Raw genomic sequence first — 25871 nt, forward strand, 5'->3', positions numbered from 1 at the left:
TATGATTGAAAAACAATTTAATCCTTAGAACTAAGTCTACAAGAAGCAACGCACAGCCCATGGCTGTAGTAACGGCCAAAAGCCTTTAACATATTATTTTTTCCTTGGCGACTTTGTATAAAAGAATTGGTAAGAAGAACCTTGGAGGGGAGTCAATGATTTCTATATGTTTTTTGTTTGTATTTTTATAAATTTAGTCTTAACTAGACCTACGTTGCCCGGGCAACGTGAAGTGTTGCGGCAACCTTTGTCCAGCTTTGCCAACTAAAGTGTTGCGAGAGCAACACTTGGTTTTGTTTCTTCGCTATCGATCAGTAATCCCATGATCAAAGACTATTCCTCAGCGTTGAAAAAACAATAACTACAAAATAATATCGAAAGAAGGGACTAAATTGACTTTGCAGCCAGTTGACCTTTATCCTTTTCAATCGTAGACATCGTGACGGATGAAAAATTGGAACAATATCTTATATAATCTAGTTGGTATTATAAAGCTATCTGTAACTTTTCAGGATTAAAATACCATAGGTGACACTAATTATTACGAAACTACCTCATTGTTTTACGTTATCGGTTGTACCCGTTGCGTAAACACTTAATTCTGTCAGATTTAAAGAGAACGAGTACAATGTGCACCAATTTGCACAAATTTTTGACCCAAAGTGAACAGATTTTTACTTGCAAGTCCCTCTCCCGTGATAGACATCAAGTTCACCAAAACGAATGAATGGGTACACCAACTAGCAAAAGTTACAAACCCCTCATCGCTGAAGATGATTGTAGCCCAACAGACGATTATTACTTACAAGTCCCCTACATGTCTTACCACTGGAACCAAATTGGTTTAACCATCAAATACACCCGAAACAAATAATAGGTACACGAACTAGCAAAAATGGCAAGCCCCTAATTGGCGAAGATGATTATGAGCTAACAGCCGTTTCTCGCCCAAAGTGAACCGATTCTTACTTATAAGTTCCTCTCCCGTGATAGGCATCAAGTTCACCGGAAACAAATAAATGGGTAAACCAACTAGCATACTTGCAAACCCCTTATCGCTGAAGTTGACTGTAGCCTAACAGCAGATTATTACTTACAGGTCCCCAACACGTCTTACCACTGGAACCAAATTGGTTTTACCATCAAATACACTTAAAAAAAAAAATACACCAACTAGCAAAAGTTGCTAACCCCTCATTGCCGAAGGTGATTATTACCTAACAGCCGACTGTTGCTTACAACTCCTCTATATGTCTCACAATTTGTATCGGCATGATTTCGTTTCAGTGCGTAACTTACTACTAAAGTTGTCAACCCCTTGAAACTTTCAAACTGGTATACCTCGTGAAGGAATTTTTGTACCAAAGAATGAATGTCACATACTTTGATCAGCTCATCAAGAGCTATCGATTGCCGTCGAAAAAAAATTATATTTGTCTTAGTTCAAAAGTTGATTTTTTTTGCCGTAGGCCAACTTTCTAACGTCACCACTTAGAAAGGAGCAAAGTAAAAGCTCCAATTTCTTTAGCAGTGAGAGAACATTTAAAGTTTATTAGGCACATCTGATACCATTTCTCTACCGCAATCCTAAGTTCAAAAAGCCGAATGATAAACTCAGCTGAAATCACGGACAGAAATGGGTAGAAACAATAGATGGCAGCACTTCGGACCCGTGGGAAAATACCACATTTTTGCTTCTGTAAATTTTTCTTTTTATCACTCAAAGAAGATATATTGGCCGTGGGGCCGGGTAACTGCCGCATATATTTAGCACTTATAGATTTTAGTCCATCTTCAATTTGAAAGTGGTGCCTGCCTGCTTGCCTGCTAGAACGGAGCTTTCCACTCGAAAGTAGAAACATGGTTTGATGAAACGAAAATTTGGCTGCACAACTTCAGAAACTCCTCTCCGACATAGGCTAAATAACTCCACTTCACTTCGCACACCATAGGCTCTGGCTCGTGGACAAGCGAAAACCATCCTTTTTGGCCCCAGGCAAGAGTTCTGCAGAGCTTTCCAAAATGTAATGTCATATTCATCAATCCAGCCTGAGGTTCACACTTCCCGTAAAAACCGCACAGGTTAGACCCTCACCAGTTTCTAGGAATAAGCTGAGATCGGCGGCATAGGAAAAAAAAACTAAACCACGACAAAACCAAAGTGTTGCTGTCGCAACACAATAAACAGTTTTGTAGATTCCTGCAACATATACAAAACCAATTAACGTAAGATAGTGAGCCAGTTATAATGAAGAGAAGAGGCCGAAAAAGCTCTAGAGGACATAATGAAATGAGATGCGACAAGGAGAAAGGCTTAGGAGAAATATGGGATTCCTTTGGGTACTCTTTCTTACCGATTGAAAAAAAAGCACAATAAAACGATGGGAAGGCCTACTGTATTGACAGCGCTCGAGGAAGAAGCCACCGTCTGTCACTTGCTTTCATGTGTCGAGTGGAGGTTTCCCGTTGATTGTTTTGAGCTGAGATTCGTTGTCAAAATTTGTTTTGCATGAATTTGAAAAATTTTTAATTTCTTTAAGAAGAATGTGCCTTGACAAAACTTTGTCAATTCCTTCCTGGATCCACATCATTCAAAGTTTCTGTTGAGAACCATAGCGAACTACTCTAAAAAAAGAGTTTCTGTTTCATCTGAAAGGTTGGAAAAGCTCTACGACAACTTAAAGGTGACTATTCAGGATGAGCATTTGTGGAAAATACACAATTATGATGAACAGAACTTAACAGTCAACACCGGAAAAAATGTATTGTGAGAAGAGATGCCAAATACTCCTCCAGAATACTGAATGCAACAAAGGGAGCAATATACCTGATGATACGTCGAAATGCAGAAGGCAAACTGTTTCCATTATTTTTGTGATATAAAACTAAAGTCATGTAAGTTTTTTGTTTAAAAGGAGCCCTAAAGGAGCTAAGTAAACTACATCTAAATTAGGAGGTTTCCAGAGTTAAATTTTGGAGAGAAGTTTAATTCATCGGCAGTCCCCCACCTATTGAAAAGACCAGGAGTGAAAATTTTGTTGGGTGACAACCTCTGTTCCCGCTTTTCTGCTAAAGTGTTGAGAGTCTGCAGAGAAAAAAGTAATCGTTTTGTATACCTTTCACCATACGCAATAAATACACTGCAACTTCTTGACGTTGCTTTTTGCGCTAATGAAAAAGAAGTGGAAAAAAATTCCTGACGATTGCAAAATATATACTTCAAAAGAAAGTGCAGTAAGAAAACGCAATTTCCAACAGCTTTTGAAACTACTCCTAGCAAGTTTAGCATCAAATGGAACGAAAAATCAAAGGAATGGCTCTGTCAATTACTTATCATGTTCTAGAGTTATCCAGAACCCTCCACTTCCCGCTAACGAAACTCCGTAAGAGATTGTGGGTAACATAAGTAAAGTTTTATTGGATATGCCTTGAGCCTGCAGATTTGACAACTCTATGAGAAATACTTCTTAGTATCGAATCAGGAAAAAGCATCAGGGATGTATAAGATTCAAGTCGTGAGTCTGACATGCTTGATGCATTCATATGCGGGAGTGAGTCTGAAATTGAAGTTGACGAATCGACGAGTACTGGTCCGTCTACTTTGTCAAGCGGCGAAGCAGCCAAAGTGAGTTCAAATTATCCACCAAAAACCTCAGATGGACATTAGTTCATAGCAAAGTTCGTCATGGGTGGTAATTATAAATACTTGGTAGCGTCGGAGGTTGATGTTCCTTCCTTTGACGGCTTGCTGATTATAATATATCTGCGAAAAAACAATGATGAGTCCTTTTATTTATTCAGGGTGAAAGACTTATCATCCATCCGTCTCTACCAGGTAGAGGGAGATCCTTCAGACCCTTGACTGGCTCACGGCACAAAGTTTTATTTTATCATGACTTTGGTCATCTGATAAGTCACTAATTTGACTTTTTCTTCGCATTTTTATTTTAGAAGTATTATTGTATTTCTCTCAATAAACAAGTTTTTTCTTGGAGTTTGATGCCGTATGAGTTGGAATTCCTCCAAGTTTTTTTTCAATGTTACCCGTCAAATAGTTTACTTTTCATAATTTCAGCTCAGAATTTTTTATACCCCAATCGCCAAAGTCCTTTTGAGTAAATACTAGTTTAGAGAGAATCACAAGATAACCTCAATTTTTCACTTTTGTTGATTCAAAGCTTTCTCGTTCTACGGAACCCTGGATTCAGTTTCATTCTTACGGCTGTTCTAGCTTGTGCCATCCGGCTGGTGACGGTGAATTATATTGCAGAAATATATTGAGTAGCACCTTTTCTAACTGTTTTGTTTTGTAACTTTATTAGTAATTTTTGTGAAATAAAAATAGTTTTCCTCCCTCCATCTGATTAAGAACAATACTACGAATATAAATATTATATTTATAGTATTATCTACATCCTCTATGCATTATAACATCCTCTAGTATTATGTTTATTTCTATGGTAATTGACACCATTGTAAAGTTTACGCATGTTTTTAAATTGCTTGAACTTAGAGAACTTTGTGACACTTGTGTCAATCGAAATTGGATTTGTCTTATCTGAAGTGCTTACACTGGTTTACAAGAACGATTAAGCATCAACCTCATCACTTTTCTTCATTTTTATTTTAGGATTTTCCTTTAGGCCATCTATTTCCTTTGTGAAAATCAGCGAGCGGTGGAAGTGTTTTAATAGCCAATTTACTTGTGCTTAACTTGCAGCATTACACACTCAGTTCAATGAAATTAATCATTATTTTATTGTCCATTTATTAGGACAGGATTGAGCGGCCTCTAAAAAAAAAATTAGACCAAATTATCTTCGAATTATCCTTATATAAAAAAAGACTTAAATAGGGTAGAAAAATTGTCGTAAAATAGTCAATTGTTTTCATTCAAGATTTTTCAGGGAACGTTGCCCGAGTGAAAGTAGCTTTTTGTTCACTATATTGAACTTTTTCTGGAAAGATCCAAATTATATACGTCAAATTTCTCTTTTGAGCCTTAAAAAGTACAAATAATGACTGAAAATGCCAGAAGAGTCAAAATTCACTGGGGATTTAACCAAAAAAAAGCCATAATTAATACACAACATTAGTCCACACAGCATTCACCTTTATTCTTTAGGGTCCTGTTACTTACCACTAATAAAGCTAGGGTCAACCAAAGCACTGAAACTTATTCCCGGGATAGTCACCTCGCCGTCATTTTGCTGAGATTTTTGAAGAAGTGAAATAATATCCTTTTCTGTAAAATCCTTATCCGCAGTTATGATGAAGTTCAAAGAAACTTCAGAATCAATAACTCTACTTTTACTGGTACCGGCTTCAAATCCTAGTACAGAGCTACTAAAACCAGGAAACATTGCTTTCAACTGAAAAAGGTAAAAAAAAACTTGAACAAAATGGTTGAAATCAGCAAGGCCTTTGAACTTCAAATACAATTTAGAATCTTCAAATAAGGGCTTTGTTGTTTTTTTGTGACAGCCAGTTAGATATGGTCATACTTTGCAAAAAAAAATTAATAAAACATATCTCTGACTTCCCTCTGTAGGAAAATTAGAAACTACGAATTATTAGGATATAGCTTCAAACCTAAGAAATAGAAATTTAACACATGGTTGAATTGATGGAAAATATTTATCAATATAATATCTCCATTTTCTTAGGAATTGATTTTTTAAAAATCACTAAATAAGAATTTCAAAGAAATGCTAGGGTACATGAAAGAGCTACGGTACATGAGCCTATATATGAGAAGAAATGAAGTTAAGTAATATTTCTATTGTAAAAATGCCGTAAAACACCATCAAAAAATAAATAAGAAACTAATACAGTCTCCGTGCCTTCTAAAGATTAAATAAAAAAAACAAGTTTTTTAAACTGCAAGTAAGGAGCGACAGTAAAACTTAAAACGAACAGAAATTGCTTCGTATATGAAAGAGGCTGCTTCCTCATCAACGCCCCGCTCTTTACGCTAAAGTTTTTTACTGTTTTAGAAAGAAGAATTGAGAGAAAGAGTCAAACTTTAGCGTAAAGAGCGGGGCGTTGATGAGGAAGCAGCCTCTTTCATATACGAAGTAATTTCTGTTCGTTTTAAGTTTTACTGTCGCTCCTTACTTGCAGTTTAAAAAACTTGTTTTTTTTATTTAATTTCTGAACGTTTTTGAAGTAATGCATGTTATTATTTTCCAGCTGTACTTTTTAAATTAAAAAAATACTTTAGTGTAAAGAGTGAGGAGTTGCGCAGGGGACAACCTCTTTCATTTACGGAATAATTTTGTTCGCTTTAAGTTTTAATGTCGCTCCTTACTTTCCGTTTAATTTTTCTTTTATTTAATTTCTGAACGTTTTTGAATTAATGCATGTTTTATTTTGTCTCTCCACAATAATTAATTCATGAATAATTAATTATTAATTGTTAGTAATAATTAAGTAAAAAAATTATGATCAATAATCATCTCAAAATTAACACAAGCAAATATTATCATAAATCAAAGTGTAGCTAATTTCACGTGTAAAGCTTAGAGTATTAAGATGAAAAGGGTGCAAATGCACACATCAACAATATTTTTGGAACGGCTTAACGTGTCAAGGCGAAATTTCCGGGGCATCATGAAAGTGATGTTCAACTGAACAAATATGCACATTTTAATATGCACAATCTAATTTCAGGCATGTGGTCAATTTTCGGGGTGATTTTTGGAGCTTCCATCTGTATGTTCGCCATAGATTGGCCCAAAGTTGAAATATTTAAACTTTTATATCTAAACTGACCTACCAAATAATGCTAGTAAATCCTGCTCTCCCTTCATGGAAATTTTCTTCTCCCATTACAAATTCTCGAAAGAAAGTTCCCCCAGCATATCCCCCTCTTCTCAACCCCTCCCCCAAACCAAAAAAATCCTCCTGAAAACGCCTGTATACTTCCCAATAACCATTACTATATGTAAGCACAGGTCAAAGTTTGTAACTTGTTGCCCCTCCCACGGGGACTGTGAGGGAGTAAGTCGTCCCCAAAGACATAGTTATAAGGTTTTTCGACTACGCTGAATAAAATGGCTATCTCAGAATTTTGATCCGTTGACTTTGGGAAAATAATTAGCGTGGGAGGGGGCCTAGGTGCCCTCCAATTTTTTTGGTCACTTAAAAAGGGCACTAGAACTTTTCATTTCCGTTAGAATGAGCCCTCTTGCAACATTCTAGGACAACTGGGTCGATACGATCACCCCTGGGGAAAAAAAAAACAAAAAAAAGCAAAAAAACAAATAAACAAATAAACACGCATCCGTGATCTGCCTTCTGGCAAAAAATGCAAAATTCCACATTTTTGTAGATAGGAGCTCGAAACTTCTACAATAAGGTTCTCTGATACGCTGAATCTGATGGCGTGATTTTCGTTAAGATTCTATGACTTTTAGGGGGCGTTTCCCCCTATTTTCTAAAATAACGCAAATTTTCTCAGGCTCGTAACTTTTGATGGGTAAGACTAAACTTGATGAAACTTATATATTTAAAACCAGCATTGAAATGCGATTCTTTTGATATAGCTATTGGTATCAAAATTCCATTTTTTAGAGTTTTGGTTACTATTGAGCCGGGTCGCTCCTTACTACAGTTCGTTACCACGAACTGTTTGACTAGAACATAATTTTCACTCTAATAAAAATAATCTTAATGTCGAGTTTTGTGTTTTTATTTCTCATAACATTGAAAAAATGAAAAAAAAAACATCACCATCATAACCAAGATTGCTGGAAAAATTATATTATTGTACATTAAGATTTTAATGCATATACTGATTTTCATTTCTGAAAGTCTTTATAATTTTGGATTTTTAAAAAAGAAGAAACGGTTAAAATATGTATTGTTTTCATTAAAGTACATATTATATCCTGTTTATAAGAGGTACGGGGGACTTTTGCCGTACTTGTCTATTATAGTAGTCTCTGTTTGCCTTAAGTTTGACTTGGTTATTTATTGTAACTAATTTATAAGACTTTTTCCACAAACAAGTTTTTCAAAAAAGTGAAGAGCTCCTCTAAGCCAATAATGATCAGAAATAAAGTCAAGTGTCATCTTCCAAGGGTAAAACTACCACAAATCACTATCAATAAATAAGCGGAACTCATAACAAGCACAAATAACAAATAAATAGCAAATTCAAACTCAAAACGAGAAAGAATCAACATAAGTAGGGCTGATAACCCCTTAGCCTTTTCAAGACCTGAAAATAATTTGTTCTTTACTGAAATAAAACAAAACAAACTTTTCGGATTTTAGTTTAATTAAAATGCGCTAATACTTTTTATTTAATTTTTTATAAGTTTTATTTGCTAAAGAAAAGAATTTTATACATTTAAAATCAATTTTATAAAAAGAATAGTTTATATCTTTTTGATATTTTTCTACAAGGATCCTTAGTTTGGCTTGTTATTTGTTTGCTAGAGTAACTATTTCAACGATTTTTAATACTGACAAAATAGTATTGTTTAATTTAAGTTTATACCTCCTCAAGTTGACCTGACAAAAACTTAATATCATTTCCAAAAAATTCTATCTATGCTCTTAGTATCACCATTAATGGTATAGCAAAGTATCACTTTAATGGTAGTATCAATGGTATAGACATAGTGCCTTCTGGCTAGTTAAAACTCCGCATCAATTTACCTTTAAAGGCTTAACTTAATAATGTAGGAAGTTCTTGATATGTTGTTTTGTCACCGTTTTGGAAGTCTCACCTCATTACCCTTAGCTTGTGTAGTAGCAATAGTTGTCGCAGCATTGGTAGCAGTATGTGTATAGTATTCTTCAACATACCCCTCAACACAGGATGAAAGTTTCAGCTTAATCAACTGTTTCTGAGGCTTTTCTGATATTTCCTCTTGACAACATGTGTGGACATAGTATTTTTCGATATTGCTTCATAAAGTTTCAACATATCCCAGATTTTTTGCTTTGATACCGTTAGTTTTTATAGCAGTAGTAGTAGCAGTAGAGTTAATAGTACTGGTTTTAACTTTAGTGGCAGTAGTAGTATAACTATTAATAATCGTAGCTGTAGTTGAAGTGTGAGTATAAAGCAGTAGCATTGGGATGCAAATATTTTCTTTTGGTTATTTCAACATCCCCCCAACTTCACATAGTTTCAACTTCACATAAAACTTTACCTAATGTATTGCTGTTAAGCCCTTTTAACCATCAGAATACAGATGGTATGTTATGATTCATTTTACCTCCCCACCTTCAGATTCATTAAAAATTTAACCTTCATATCGTTAGGTTTAGTTGTAATACTACTCAAAGTGGTAGTATTGATATAGCTAGCAGAAGTATGATAAGTTCAGACAAATCAAGTTGGGCTGATTAGGAGATTCATAAACTCATATCAAAGGGGTAGGAAGCATGAAACTGGATAACGTAGAATATATTTACTCAGGCAGGAAGGATGGAGTACATAGACAGGGAGCAGGGCATATGTTGAATAAGGAAGCTATTAAGTCTTGTTTAGATTGAGAATAAATTAAGAATAAAATGCTAATTGCTTATTTTATGACTAAAAAGGTCAGGGTATCAGATATTGTAGTATATGCCCAAGCAGAACTGACTGACAGAGATACTATTAACTCAGAAGAGTTTTACTTACAGATACAAGAGCAAAAAGACAGGGTTCCAGGTTGAAATAGGGTGTTTTTATTATGAGATTTTAACGCCCAGGTAGATAGAAATAGCGATAGATGTTAGCATAGCCTAGGTAATTTAGGTGTAGGAAAGGAAAACAGTAATCGCCACAGACTTGTAGCTATAACAATCTAAATATAACCAATACAGTTTTCGGTCGTAAAATGGCGCGCAAGATAACGTGGTATTCACGTGATGGTAAGACAGCAATCCTTAATAATTATATTATTGTAAACTGAAGGCTGCCAGTATCAATACAAGATGCTATGGTGTAAATGAGGGCTGTTATAAATGTTAAAAGTAAAGATCACCATCCAGTAGTTTCTAGGGTTAAGTTATAGCTAAAATTTCAGAAGGGTAACTACCTCCCGTGAAGTAACGATGTCGGTAGACTCAGCATAAGAATTTCAGAGAAATTTCCTGGAACCGTTAAATACTAAACTGGAGAGTTTAAAATATGCCAATGTTGAAGACGGAGGGAATACTTTTGTGAAACAATTTGTGAAGTTGCTGATGGTGTCATACGGGAAATAATTAGGAATGTAGGTAAGAATATAAGTGAAAAACCTTTATGTTTAATAGAGAGGAGAAGGGGCATGAACAAGAACTACCTGAATGATAGATCAAACGAAAACAATAGGAGTGTAAAGAATGCGGAGAAAGTATTAAAATATGAACGAAGAAGATATAAAGTGGAGGCCACTGAAAAAATTGCCAAGGATCTGGAAGATGCAGATACACAGCATAATAGTAAAATATTGTAGGCTACTGGCATGTTATTAAATTGGAAGGGATTAGTCAATCCGGACTAGTCCCAGTTAAAAGTAGGTTCGTTACCACAGCTAATGATCATAATATTTTAAAGAGAGATGGGTAGAACATTTTGAGAATGTGCTTAACCTAGATAGAATTGCAGGAAAAGATACTGAAGAAAATAAAAAAAAATTTGTTAATAGTTTGTATCACAGAGAAGATTTGTTTTCTGAAGATGAATTACGGACCGTAGCAAAGCATTAAAAAATAAGAACCCCCACTGTCGTAAATTAGTTTCTTAAATATGGTGGTTTTGAGTTTAGGAATAAATTACGAAAGATTATGAATATATTTTTGGAAAAGGACACCAAGGACTACGATTCAAAATTAAACGCTTTACTGAAAGAAGAAAAAACGTACAAAAAACTTTCTTTTGACCCGACAGACTCATACACAAAGAAGTTTAAGAAGGAGTTAAAGAGTTTGAAGGAAGAAGGGAAGATTGCACCTCAACTTTTCTAAAAATTCAAACCAAGAAGTTCTTTGTGCCCTAAATTATATGAACATCCAAAGATACATAAGCCAAATCTGCCATTACGACCAATTGCTGCAAGTACAAAGTCACCAACAAGCGCTCTGAGTAAGTGGTTAGTGTCATTATGTAAACCATTCATGTCTACACAAATTTCTTACATTAAGAATTCGTCAGAACTTGTAAAAAACTAAAAGAAGTGGAGATTTCTTCAAATTCTATAATTTCAAGTTTCGACATAGTGTCAATGTATACGAGTATGGATGTAAAAACCGCAGAATTTCTTCTTGAAAGAAAGATACTAAGAAATTTGGACTTTTTTCGAACAAGTAAATGGTTTATCCATGGGGGCCGCTTTAAGTCCTTTAGTAGCAAATTGTTTTGTAGAAAATATTGAAACAATAGTGTTAGATTCATACTTTTTAAAACATAAATTTTGGGGAAGAAATATGGATGACATAATTTCAGTATGGAATTATGGGGTGGAGGAATTAAAAAAATTTTTAGAACATCTTAATTTTTTGGGAGATGATTTAAAATTTACAATAGAATTAGAAGAGGATAATAAACATCCTTTTCTGGATGTTCTTCTTTTTAAAAATGAAAATAGTCTGGATTTTAAGATTTACAGAAAACCTACTAATAATAACAGATTTTTGTCGTTTTTCTCCGGTCATGCTCACCAAGTAAAAATTGGTTTAATCATATCCTTAACTGACCGCATTTTTAGAATTTGCTCTCCAAAATCTATTGAGGAGGAATTTTTGTCGTTAAAACAGATTTTAATAAGTAACCATTATTTGGGTTGGTTAACTGACCAGACTTTTTCGAATAGAAGCAAAAAATTTCTAGAATCTTCTGACGATATTCTGGGAACAACAGAAAAGAAAGACTTTTTTGTTATCTACCATAGGTTCCAGGTTTGAGTGAAAAACAAAAGAATTTTACAAAATAATGGCTTAAAGGTAGCTTTAGAAGGTAGTAATACTTTGGCTAGTTTTTTAAATTCGGGAAAGGATTGGACTTCCGTAGAGCAACAAAGTGGGGTTTATAAAATCCCATGTACTTGTAGAAACTCTTATGTGGGAAGTACTAACCAGAATTTAAAAATGTGATTGCTACAACATCATAATTCTATTTCATCGTCTTTAAAGCAAAATACCAAACCTGAAGATTTCACATCGGCCCTCTCGGAACATATATTTAATTATCCAAATCATTTTTTTTTTGTTTGAAAATGTTTCTTTGATTTCTAGGGACCAAGGTTTAAAGCAAATTTTCAGGGAAAAATCGAAATTGAAAAAAAAATTATTCAAGAATAATTCAATAAGCAGAGATACAGCTGAATTTGGATTGAACTCAATTTATGATAATTTACTGTGGTCAAATAAAATAAATATCACCTCACCTAAGAGCTATGACCTTTGTCCACGTAATATGTCAGATAAATCTACTGAACCGGAACCGAAAAGGTCAAAGGGATTTTCTTTCGCTATTGCATTGAAAAAAATAAGAACAATACACTATATGTAATTAGTTTATTAGGTACAAATTTTGTTTATTTTTATTCATGTCTTTTAGTTTCACTGCTGATGATGAATGCTGTATATGTGTTCGAAATATCCAGTTAAATAATTTTATCTCTATTCACTGTCAATTAAAAGGTTCCATCCCTATTTTGAACTGTTTTACTTCCGTCATGGAAAGGCAGTGTGGTCTTCGAAGTTGTCTACGTCGAGTATATAGGGATAATGTGACCAAGGAGGTGTCTAAATATATTGACACCCATAAGATACACGCAAATGTTATAAATCAACAAGATTTTCTTCATCAATGTAAGAAGAAAAGGAATTTGCCACCTTCAATAAAATTCAATCTACAGTTAGCCACTTTTAAAGGAAAAAAGTTCGAACGAGGTCTACAATTCAAGACTTTAAATCATCTGATTAAAGATAACAGGAGAAAAAGAGCTTTATTAGTGAAAGATAAACTTTTGCTGGAAAATATTATATCAAAAAGGTGATTGCAAGTAATTTTTGTTTTATTTAACAAACAGCAAGAAATCATTTCAATCATGACTTTCACCTTTCCAGAGAAATATTACTTAAAAAGTTTTAAAAATTATCTGAAAATAAAGCCGTAATAGCTTCGACAACTCTTGGACCAGGTGTAATTAATTTTTCATCAAGGACCTTAACGTTACAAGAAAAGTCCGTATTAGAAAAAGGTCCAAATGTTGTTTTAAACTAATAAAGTCCCAGTAGAAGAAATTATCTCTTCAATAGAAACATCTTTACATAGAAACCCCACCCTAATCAAAGATGTTAGCCTAGTAAGAGCTTCTACAATTAAAAACCTGTCAGAGTTTGCTTTAAAACCAGAAATCCCTAACAATTCTATCAAAGACATAAAGATTCTGAATAGTTTAAGAAGGGTTGAATATATTATTATTACAAAAGCAGACAAGGGTAATACTTTAGTGGTAATGGACACCAAGGATTACGACTCAAAATTAAACACTTTACTGAAAGATGAAAAAACGTACAAAAAACTTTCTTTTGACCCGACAGACTCATACACAAAAAAGTTAAAGAGTTTGAAGGAAGAAGGGAAGATTACACCTCAACTTTTCTAAAAATTCTTACCAAGAAGTTCTTTGTGCCCTAAATTATAAGCCAAATCTGCCATTACGACTAATTGTTACAAGTACATAGTCACCAACAAGTGCTCGGAGTAAGTGGCTAGTGTCATTATGTAAACCACTCATGTCTACACAAATTTATTACATTAAGAATTCGTCAGAACTTGTAAAAAAAAACTAAAAGAAATGGATATTTCTTCAAATTCTATAATTTCAAGTTTCGACATAGTGTCAATGTATACGAGTATTGGTGTAAAAGCCGCAGAAATTTTTCTCGAAAGAAAGATACTAAGAAAGTTGGACTTAATTAGTGGTGAAACAGTTTTGGAAGTCTGTGTAATGAATTTATTTAGGCTGTGCAACATGTTCTCTTATCTTTTTCAATTCAGAGGGTTTTTTTCGAACAAGTAAATTGTTTAACCATGAAGGCCCCTTTAAGTCCTTTATTAGCAAATTGTTTTGTAGAAAATATTGAAACAATAGCGTTAGATTCATACTTTTTAAAACATAAATTTTGGGGGAGATATATGGATGACATAATGTCAGTATGGAATTATGGGGTGGAGGAATTAAAAGGTTTTTAGAACATCTTAATTTTTGGGGAGGTAATTTAAAATATACAATAGAATTAGAAGAAGATAATAAACTTCCTTTTCTGGATGTTCTTCTTTTAAAAAATGAAAATAGTCTGGATTTTAAGATTTACAGAAAACCTACTAACAATATCAGATCTTTGTCGTTTTTCTCCGGTTATGCTCGCCAAGTAAAAATTGGTTTAATCATATCCTTAACTGACAGCACTTTTAGAATTTGCTCTCCAAAATTCATTGAGGGAGAATTATTGTTGTTAAAAGAGATTTTAATAAGTAACCATTATCCGGACTGGTTAATTGACCAGACTTTTTCGAAAAGAAGGAAGAAATTTCTAGAATTTTCTGACGATATTCTGGAAACAACAGAAAAGAAAGATATTTTTTTTTTATCTACCATATGTTCCAGGTTTGAGTGAAAAACTTAAAAGAATTTTACAAAATAATGGCTTAAATGTAGCTTTAAGAGGTAGTAATTCTTTGGCTGGTTTTTTGAATCAACCAGTTCGTGGTAACGAACTGTAGTAAGGAGCGACCCGGCTCAATAGTAACCAAAACTCTAAAGAATTGAATTTTGATATCAATAGCTACATCAAAAGAATCGCATGTTAATGCTGATTCTAAATATATAAGTTTCATCAAGTTTAGTCCTACCCTTCAAAAGTTACGAGCCTGAGAAAATTTGCCTTATTTATGAAAATAGGGGGAAACACCCCCTAAAAGGGGGTGTTTCCCCGTTAAGATCTCGTTAAGATCGTAGGATCTTAACGAAAATGACACCATCAGATCCAGCGTATCAGAGAACCCTACTGTAGAAGTTTCAAACTCCTATCTACAAAAATGTGGAATTTTGTATTTTTTGCCAGAAGACAAATCACGGGTGCGTGTTTATTTGTTTGTTTTTTTGTTTTTGTTTTTTTTTCCCCAGGGGTCATCGTATCGACCAAGTGGTCCTAGAATGTCGCAAGAGGGCTCATTCTAACGGAAATGAAAAGTTCTAGTGCCCTTTTTAAGTGACCAAAAACTTTGGAGGGCATCTAGGCCCCCTCCCACGCTCATTTTTTCCCAAAATCAACGGATCAAAATTTTGAGATAGCCATTTTGTTCAACATAGTCGAAAACCATAATAACTATGTCTTTGGGGATGACTTACTCCCCCACAATCCCTGGGGGAGGGGCTGCAAGTTACAAACTTTGACCAGTGTTTACATATAGTAATGGTTATTGGGAAGTGTACAGACGTTTTCAGGGGGATTTTATTTTATTTGGGGGTGGGGCTGAGGAGAGGGGGCTATGTTGGAGGATCTTTCCTTGGAGGAATCTGTCATGGGGGAAGAACAATTCAATGAAAAGGGCGCAGGATTCTCTAGCATTACTATAAGAAAACAATGAAAAATAAACATGAAAACGTTTTTTCAAATGAAAGGAAGAAGTAGCAATGAAACTTAAAACGAACAGAGATTATTACGCATATGAGGGGTTGTAAAAATACTTTAGCATAAAGAGCGAGGTATTTAGGAGGAGATAAATACCTTGCTCTTTATGCTAAAGTATTTTTAGTAATTTCACCTATTTATTCTACGGCCTTTCTGATTCAGGGATCATTCTTAAAGAAGTGGGACAAAACTTACGATTTAGTGTAAAGAGCGAGGTATTAACGAGGGTACAAACCCCTTCGTATACATAATAAAAATATAAGGTTATGAAAGTTTGTTACGTAAGTTAATTCTTAAGTTACGCATATTTTTTACTAATAAAAACGTTCGTTAAAATTAAAAGTTCTAGTGTCCTTTTTAAGTAACCGAAAAATTACAGGGCAACTAGGCCTCCTTCCTCACCCCTTATTTCTCAGAATCATCTGATCAAAACTAAGAGAGAGCCATTTAGCCAAAAAAGGAATTAATATGCAAATATCATTTTAATAATTTATGTGCGGAGAGCCAAAACCAAACATGCATTAATTCAAAAACGTTCAGAAATTAAATAAAAAAAAAACTAATTTTTTTAGCTGAAAGTAAGGAGCGACATTAAAACTTAAAACGAACAGAAATTACTCCGCATATGAAATGGGTTGTCCCCTCCACAATCCCTCGCTCTTTACGCTAAAGTTTGACTTTTTGCCACAATTCTACTTTTTAAAACAATTAAAAGCTTTAGCGTAAAGAGCGAGGGATTGCGGAGGGGACAACCCATTTCATATACGGAGTAATTTCTGTTCGTTTTAAGTTTTAATGTCGCTCCTTACTTTCAGCTAAAAAAATTAGTTTTTTTTTATTTAATTCTGGAAAGGATCGGACTTCCGTAGAGCAACAAAGTGGGGTTCTTAAAATCCCATGTACTTGTGGAGGCTCTTATGTGGGACGTACTTACCAGAATTTAAAAATGAGATTGCTACAACATCATAATTCTATTTCATCGTCTTTAAAGCTAAATACCAAACCTGAAGATTTCACGCTGGCCCTCTTGGAACATATCTTTAATTATCCAAATCATTTTATTTTGTTTGAAAATGTTTCTTTGATATCTAGGGACTAAAGTTTAAAGCAAATTTTCAAGGAAACAATTGAAATTAAAAAAAAATATTCAAGAATGATTCCATAAACAGAGATACAGGTGAATTTGGATTGAACTCAATTTATGATAATTTACTTAAGTCAAATAAAATAAATATCACCTCAACTAAGAGCTATGACCTCTGTCCACTTAATATGTCACATAAATCTAATGAACCGGAACAGAAAAGGTCAAAGAGATTTGCTTCCGCTGTTGCATTGAAAAAAATAAGAGCAATAAACTATATGTAATTAGTTTATTAGGTATAAATTTTTTTTGTTTTTATTCATGTCTTTTAGTTTTACTGCTGATGATGAACACTGTATATATGTTCGAAATATCCAGTTAAATAATTTTATATCTATTCACTGTCAATTAAAAGGTTCCATCCCTATTTTGAACTGTTTTACTTTCGTCACGGAAAGGCAGTGTGGTCTTCGAAGTTATCTAAGAAGTTTCAAATATTAAGGAAAAATTAGTAATGTTTTCTTAGTATCCAAATTTATAATCAGAAAAGATTGATAATTTAAGATTGAAAACTTAAGATGAAAAAAGATTGAATAGAGAGTGAGGTCAGTTGCTAGTTCAGTAGATATAATAGTCACGTATTGTATTGTTGTTCCCCCAGTTGCCTTATTTAGTCTAGTTGCGAAGTTTTTGGCTTTATAATTAGAAATTGAAAAGTCATTTTCCTCATTCACACGTTTCACAGGCAAAAGGCTCCGGTTCAAACTCTATTTCAGTGAAATTGATGAAGAGAACAGAGTCAAAATGATCTTCACTTCCTATGATATGGTGTAAAAATGGTGTAAAAAATATGGTATGGTGTAAAAGATGATATGGATACTTTTCGGATACTAGCTACACAGTTTTTATATTTCTTATTTCAACTTAGCAATTTTTTGTCAGAGAATAACCATTTTTCTCTTGTTTCACAGGCAAAAGGCTATGGTTCAAACTCTATGTCAGTGAAAATGATGAAGTGAACAGAGTCAAAATCATCTTTTGAATAGAGAGTCAGGTCAGTCGCTAGCTCAGTAGATATAATAGTCAATTCTAGTGTGGTTGTTCCCCCAGTTGCCTTATTTAGTCTAGTTGCGAAGTTTTTGTTGTAGCAAGAGCTATCTGTTCTTTTAGATCACTCTGTATCTCTATTAATTTTTTACCTTTGCCATCTTCAATGTGGCTATCATTCCATAGAGTGTGATGAAGATTAAATTCTCCAGTTATTATCTTTGGGTGTTCTGTTTCTTTGAGTATATTTCTAAACTGAGATTTGCTGAAATTTTCTGTTCTATTATTATAATATTTAACTACGTTAATTTCCCTACCTTTAGTATTTGTTCCCTTCATTACTCCAAATTCAGGAGATTCATCTGCAGCTGATTTTTTTCCCTCTGTAGTATATCTTTCACTCACCAGTGTTGAAAGATCACCTCTTTTTCCTGATTTTCTGTCCCATCTAAACGACTGGTATCCTTTATAATGAGCTTTATCAACAGCTGTCTGGAGTCTTTCCTGAACACACACTACATCAGGTTTTTCTCTCACAAGAATATTTCTTAATTCTATTCTGTTTGATTGAGAGAGACAGTTGGCATTAATCTAAGTAATCTTCATGATCTTCTTAATTTTCTATTTGGGAACATAGAATCACACCATCAGATTCAGCGTATCAGAGAACCCTATTGTAGAAGTTTAAAGCTCCTATCTACAAAAATGTGGAATTTCGCGTTTTTTGCCAGAAGACAGATCACGGATGGTTTTTTTTGTTTTTTCCCCAGGGCTGATTGTATCAACTCAGTGGTCCTGGAATGTCGCAAGAGGGCTCATTCTAACGGAAATTAAAAGTTCTAGTGCCCTTTTTCAGAGATAAAAAATGGAGGGCACCTAGACCCCCTCCCACACTCAATTTTCCCCAAAGTCATCGGGTCAAAATTCTTAGATGGCTATTTTATTTACCATAGTCGAAAAGCCTAATAAATACGTCTTTGGGGACGACTTACTCCCCCACAATCCCCGTGGGAGGGGCTGCTAGTTACAGACTTTCACAGTGTTTACATATAGCAATGGTAATTGGGAAGTGTAAAAACGTTTTCGGGGGATTTGTTGGTTTGGGGGGGGGGGGGGAGGATTCTGGGGAGGGTACCTGGGAGGATCTGTCCATGGAGGAATTTGTCATAGGGGAAGAGAATTTCATGTGGTGCAGAATTGTCTAGCATTATTTACAAAAACAATGAGAAAATAAATATGAAAAGTTTTTTCAACTGTAAGTAAGCAACAGCATTAAAGCTTAAAACGAACAGAAATTATTACGCATATGAGGATTTCACCTCCTCGTAATACTTCGCTCTTTACTCTAAATTATTTTTAGTAATTTGAAGTATTTATTCTACGGCCAGTGTGATTCAGGGGTCATTCTTGTGGAATTGGGACAAAATTTACGCTTTAGTGTAAAGACCAAGGTATTGACGAGGGGCTGAACACCCTCATATATGTAATAAAAACATAAGGCTTTAAAAGTTTTTTACGTAAGTTAATTCGTATGTTACATATATTTTTTACTAATGATAACTTCTGTAAAAAATTAAAAGTTTTAAAGCCTTTTTAAGTAATCAATAATTTGGAGGGCAGCTAGGCCTCCTCCCCCACTCCATTTTTCTCAACATCTTCCGATTAAAACTATGAGAAAGCCATTTAGCCAAAAAAAATAATATACAAATTCCGTTTTCATTATTTATGTGCGGAGAGCCAAAATCAAAACATGCATTAATTCAAAAACATTCAGAAATTAAATAAAAAAACAAGTTTTTTTTAACTGAAAGTAAGGAGCGACATTAAAACTTAAAACGAGCAAAAATTACTCCGTGCATGAAATGGGCTTCTCCTCCTCAATCCCCCACTCTTTATGTTAAAGCCCTTTTGCTGTTTTAAAAAGTAGAGTTAAGAGAAAGAGTCAAACCTTAGTTTAAAGAGCGGGGCGTTGAGGAGGAAATGCCCGTTTTCTGACAGCCCTTTTTTTCTGATACCAAAGACTCCAATGTATGTGGAAAATTCTTGATCACCTTTATAAGTAATGATCACACTAAAAGTGTTTCTTTCCTCACTTGGTTTGCCCATAAGGTGTATCTCTGATACATGTTCATTTTCAAATGGTTCTTACTTTGTTTCTTCATAGCTTGCAACTTTTTATCCATAAACATCACTTTTATTCCTTTTGAGATTTTGTTTCTAAACATTGTTTCTTTGTCACCCTTTTCAAGTAAAGTTAAATAAAAAAACAAGTTTTTTTTAACTGAGAGTAAGGAGCGACATTAAAACTTAAAATGAACAGAAATCACTTCGTATATGAAAGGGGCTGATTCCTCATCAACGCCCCGCTCTTTACGCTAAAGTTTGATTCTCTCTCTCAACTCTTCTTTTTAAAACAGTAACAAACTTTAGCGTAAAGAGCGGGAAGTTGATGATGAAGCAGCCCCTTTCATAAACGAAGTAATTTCTGTTCGTTTTAAGTTTTAATGTCGCTCCTTAATTTCAGTTAAAAAAAACTTGTTTTTTTTATTTAATTTCTGAACGTTTTTGAATCAATGCATGTTTTGATTTTGGCTCTCCGCAGAGAAATAATTAAAACGAAATTTGCATTTTTTTTTTTTTTTGGCTAAATGGCTTTCTCATAATTTTGATCGAATGATTTTGACAAAAAAAGAGCGGGGGAGGAAGCTTAGTTGCCCTCCAATTTTCGGTTAATTAAAAAGGCAACTAGAACTTTTAATTATTTACGAAGCTTTTTATTAGTAAAAGATATACGTAACTTATAAATTAGCTCACGTAAAGGACTTTTGTATTCTCATGTTTTTATTACATATATGAGGGGGTTCACCCCCTTTCAGTACCTCGCTCTGTACACTCAAGCTTAAATTTTATCCCAATTCATTAAGAAGGACCCCTGAATCACAAAAGCCGTAGAATAAATAGTTGAAATTACTAAAAAATGCTTTAGCGTAAAGAACGAGGTGTTAGGAGGAGGTGAGCCCCTCATATGGGTAATAATTTCTGTTCGTTTTAAGTTTTAATGCTGCTCCTTACTTACAGCTGAAAAAAAACTTTTTCATATTTTTTTTTTATTATTTTTTTAAGTAATGCTAGTAAATCCTGCGCTCCCTTCATGGAAATTTTCTTTCCCCATGACAAATTCCTCGATGGAAAGTTCCCCCAGCATATCCCTCTCTTTTCAACCCCTCCCCCAACCAAAACATCTTCCTGAAAACGCCTGTACACTTCCTAAGAACCATTGCTATATGTAAGCACTGGTCAAAGTTTTAACTTGTAGCCCCTCCCACGGGGACTCTGGGGGCGTAAGTCGTCCCCAAAGACACAGTTATGAGGTTTTTCGACTACGCTGAATAAAATGGCTATCTCAGAATTTTTACGTCAACGTCAATCTGTTGACGTTGGGAAAATAATTAGCTTGGGAGCTAATTATTAGCGTGGGAGGGCTAAGTTCCCTCCAATTTTTTTCGGTCACTTAAAAAGGACACTAGAACTTTTCATTTCCGTTAGAATGAGCCCTCTCGCAACATTCTAGGACAACTGGGTCGATACGATCACCCCTGGAAAAAAACAAACAAACATGCATCCATGATCTGCCTTCTTGCAAAAAATACAAATTCCACATTTTTGTAGATAGGAGCTTGAAACTTCTACAGTAGGGTTCAAAACGTGTCGTGTATTGTCAAAATCTGAAATATTCTCATCAAAATCATGTTTGTTATTACCAAAATGTAATATGATGAAATCAAAATCATGTCTGATATTATCAAAATGTTGCTAACTGTTTCCAAATCTTGTGTGGTATTATCAAAATCTTGTCCGATATTATCAAAAATCTTGCACTACCTTATCAAAATCGCTTAATATAACGATAATCATCTATATCATTATCAAAACCTTATTTGGTATTATCGAAATCATGCATGTTATTAGCAAAATCTAACATAGTATTATCAAAATTTTACCTGGTATTAACAGAAAATTTTCTGGTACTTTCAAGACGTATCTAATATTGTCAAAATCTAAAATGGTGTCATAAAAATCCTGTCTACTATTACCCAAGCTTAAAGTAGTACTATGAAATCGTGTTTGCTATTATCAAAATTATCAAAATATAGCCATTTATGACCAAAATATTGTTTGGTACCATCCAAATCGTGTCTGATATTATCAAACATCTTGCACTACAATATCAAAATTTCGTTTGATATAATGAGAATTTTCTATGGTATTATCAAACCCATACGTGATAATATCAAAATATTGGAAGCTATTAACAAATCTTGCATGGTATTTTCAATATCTTAAATGACATTAACGAAAAATTTTCAGTTAAATCCAAAACATGTGTTCTATGACCAGAATTTAATATAATAATTTATAAATCATTCTTACTATTTTCAAATTTAATACAGTGCTGTCAAAATTGCGTCTGTTATTTTCAAGATTATCAGAATCTTGTTAAATATTATCAAAACTAATCTGATATTATAAAACATCTTATATTACAGTATTAATTTCTTACATGACATTGCTATGGCTTGCTAGGTATTATAAGATTATGTCTTGAATTTTCAAAATCAAGAAAGATATCATAAATTTAGATATACTATTACCAAAAATTAGATATTAGAAGAATCCTTTCTGGCATAACTAAATCTTACATGTTGTTAATAAAATTTATAATAGTGATGGCAAAATCGTGCCTGATACTATCAAAGTATTATCAAATATTGTCCAAACCTTGTATAGTATTATCAAAATCTTGTCTTATATTATCAGACATCTTGCACTTAACAAGATTATTAATATCTAGCCAATTATTATCAAAAAACTGTTTAATACTATCAAAATCATGTTTGATATTATCAAGCATCTTACATTACATTATCAAATTATTGACTGGTTTAATGATAATTCTCTATTGTATTATCAAAACCGTATATGATATTGTCAAGATCTTGTAAGTTATGAACAAATCTAGCATTGTAGTATCAAAATCTTACCTGACATTCGCAAAATATTTTAAACTAGAATCGAAATGTTTGTGCTATCACTAAAATCCAATATCGTGCTATAAAAATAATTTCCACTATTTACAATATTTAAAATAGTGCCATCAAGATCGTCGTTGTTATTGTCATGATTACATAATCTTGTCAAAAAATATAAGAACTTGATACTTTCAGTGAGTTTTATATTTAAAAGTTTAGATGGCACCATGTTTTTGTGTCACCATTTATTGTGGCTCGCCATGCTAAGTGAACGTACACAAACATAACTTGAAAGCAGTTAACTCGCTGCAACCTAGCGTTAAATTCAGTAATGGTGCCATACAAAACTAAAGCCGAATAGATGGTAGCAATTGAGGTAGTGAAAATGTGTCACCATCTAAACTTTTAAATGTAAAAGTCAATGAAAATATCAATTTTTCATAATATTTGTGCTATCAGAAGTCGCGTGCTATCAATTATTTGCAAATAATGTGCTATCATACTACTACCAAAATCGTGTCTGCTGTTCTCACGATTATCAACATCTTGTCCAATATTATCAAAACTTATCTAATATTTCCAAACATCTTATATTGCAGATTCAATGGCTTACATGATATTACCAAATCTTACTGGATATTACAAAATCTTCCCTCGCATTATCAAAGTCTTGTCAGATATTATAAGTATCCTATCTGGTATTACCTAAGCCTCACAATTTATTAACAAAATCATGCATGGAATATCAATATCTTCCCTAATGTTAACCAAATAATTTTTGTTACTGCCTTATATTAACAAAATCTAGCATGATTATGTCAATTTCATGTATGTTATTATCAAAGGTATTATGGTCATTACAGGTATTATGTCACTCTTGCGTGATATTTTCAAAATCTCTTCAACTACTATGAAACTTCCAACGGGAATTAAAAAAGATACTTCTTGGTACTATTCAAACGTGCCTGATATTGTGAAATCTCAAATAGTGTCATCAAAATCATGTCTGTTTTTATGAAAATTTACAATGATACAATCGAAACCATGTTTGATATTGTTAAAATGTTGCCAAGGGCTTCTGAATCTTTTGTGGTATCTTACACTATATTAATTCTCTATTGCATCATCAAAACCTTACGTGTTATAATCAAAATCATGCAATTTAACAACAATATCTTGCATGATATTTTCTAAATACTACCTGCAATTAACAAAATATTTTCTGGTACTATTAAAATGTGTCTAATATTGTGTAAATGTAAAAGAGTGTCATCAAAATCATGTATGCTATTACCCAAATTTAACGTGGTTCTTTGAAATCGAGTCGGCTATTATCAAGATTACCATAATAATGTCATATATTACCAAACTGTTGTGTTTTACCATCAAAATCCATCTGATATAAATATAAATCTTGCACTACGATATCAAAATTTTGATTGACATAATGAGAATTCTTAATGGTTTTATCAATACCGTATGTGCTATTGTCAAATGTTTCAGGTTATAAACAAATTTTGCATGGTATTTAGTCTTAAATGACATTAACAAATGTTTTCAGCTACAATCAAAACATGTGTGTCATTACAGAAATTTAAAATGGTACTATTAAAATAATTTTCGCTATTAAAAAAATTATACTTAGTGCTATCAAAATCGCGTCTGTTATTTTCAAGATTACCAAAATCTTGTCCAATACTATCAAAACTTGTTTGATACTATCAAACATCTTATATTGCAGTATTGATGTCTTGCATGATACTACCAAGTCTTGCTAGGTATTAAAAAATCTTGTCTTGCATTTGCAAAGTCTTTCCAGATATTATGAATATCCTCTCTGGTAAAACCTAAGTCTTACAAGTTATTTACAAAATCCTGCTTGGTATTATCAAAATCTTACCTGATATTAACAAAAAACGTTTTGTTACTATCTGATATTTTCAAAACCTAGCATGATGATTCAATTTCGTGTTTTCTTATTATCAAAATAATATCAAGTATTATCTCAATAGTGCGTGAAAGTATACAAATCTGGTCAATTATTAGAAAATATTATTAGAAAGGACAAGAATCCTCCACCTGGCATTAACAAAAATATCTTAAGCTACTATCAAAAAGCGCCTGATGTTATTAAAATCTGAAATGGTGTTATCAAAATAACGTCTTTTACTATCAAAATTTAACATAGTACCGTCAAAATAATCCCTTGTATTGTTAATATTTTGCCAAGTGTTTCTAAATCTTGTTTGGTATTATCAAAATCTTGTCAGAAATTATCAAGCAATTTGTGCTACATTATCAAAATCCGACATTACATAATGAAAATCTTCTATGATATTTTCAGACCTTTACATAATATCATCAAAATGTTGTAAGCTATTAACATAAATCTTGTATGATATTATGAAATTTTTACCTTATATTAAAGAAAGTATTTTGGTACTATCTAAACATGTCTGATATCGTCGAATATGGCATGATATTATATAAATCGTGTCTACTATTACAGATTTGAACATAGTTCGATCAAATCGTGTCTGTCATTATCAAGATTATCATTAGCACTAAACTATTTTATGATATTATCAAATCTTGTCTTATACTTTCAAAGTCTTGTGAGGTGTTTTGAGATTCTTTTCCAGCCTCACCTGAACCTTGCAAGGTTTTGTCAAAATCTAGAATGGTTTTAGCAAAACCGTGTCTTGTACTATCAAATTATTATCAAGCCTTACCAATTTCGATGATACCATTAAGGATTTTGTTAATAACTTACAAGACTTCAGTTACATTAGAGATGATGCACATCATATCTGATAAGACTTCGATAATGCAAGACAAGATTTCGTAATACCTAGCAAGATTTGGTAATATCATTTAAGACATTAAGACTGCAGTATAAGATGTCTGATAATATCATACAAGTTTTGATAATATTTGAAAAGATTTTGATAATCTAGAATATAACAGACGCGATTTTGATAACACTATGTTCAATTTTGTTAGTAGTGAAAATGATTTTGATAGCACTATATCATATCTTGGTAATGTCAGACATGTTTTGATTGTAGCTGAAAATATTT

General features: G+C 33.2%; 1 protein-coding gene and 1 long non-coding RNA gene across 3 annotated transcripts in view; one reads left to right on the forward strand and one right to left on the reverse strand.

Moving 5' to 3' along the window:
• LOC136025342 (uncharacterized) overlaps positions 1–25871 on the forward strand; it is a 62007-nt gene that overhangs the window by 34596 nt on the left and 1540 nt on the right. Inside the window, exon 2 of the long non-coding RNA XR_010617075.1 lies at positions 17686–17768. This is a non-coding gene — a long non-coding RNA (uncharacterized LOC136025342). The remainder of the gene's footprint in view (positions 1–17685; positions 17769–25871) is intronic.
• Positions 1–25871, reverse strand: part of LOC136025339 (uncharacterized) — a 109799-nt gene that overhangs the window by 4754 nt on the left and 79174 nt on the right. For both annotated transcript variants that reach the window (XM_065701262.1, XM_065701264.1), the window contains one exon: positions 5141–5372. In XM_065701262.1, coding sequence (XP_065557334.1) covers positions 5141–5372 — 232 coding nt within the window. The remainder of the gene's footprint in view (positions 1–5140; positions 5373–25871) is intronic.

The sequence above is a fragment of the Artemia franciscana genome, chromosome 3, assembly GCF_032884065.1.
Source record: "Artemia franciscana chromosome 3, ASM3288406v1, whole genome shotgun sequence".
NCBI lineage: Eukaryota > Metazoa > Arthropoda > Branchiopoda > Anostraca > Artemiidae > Artemia > Artemia franciscana.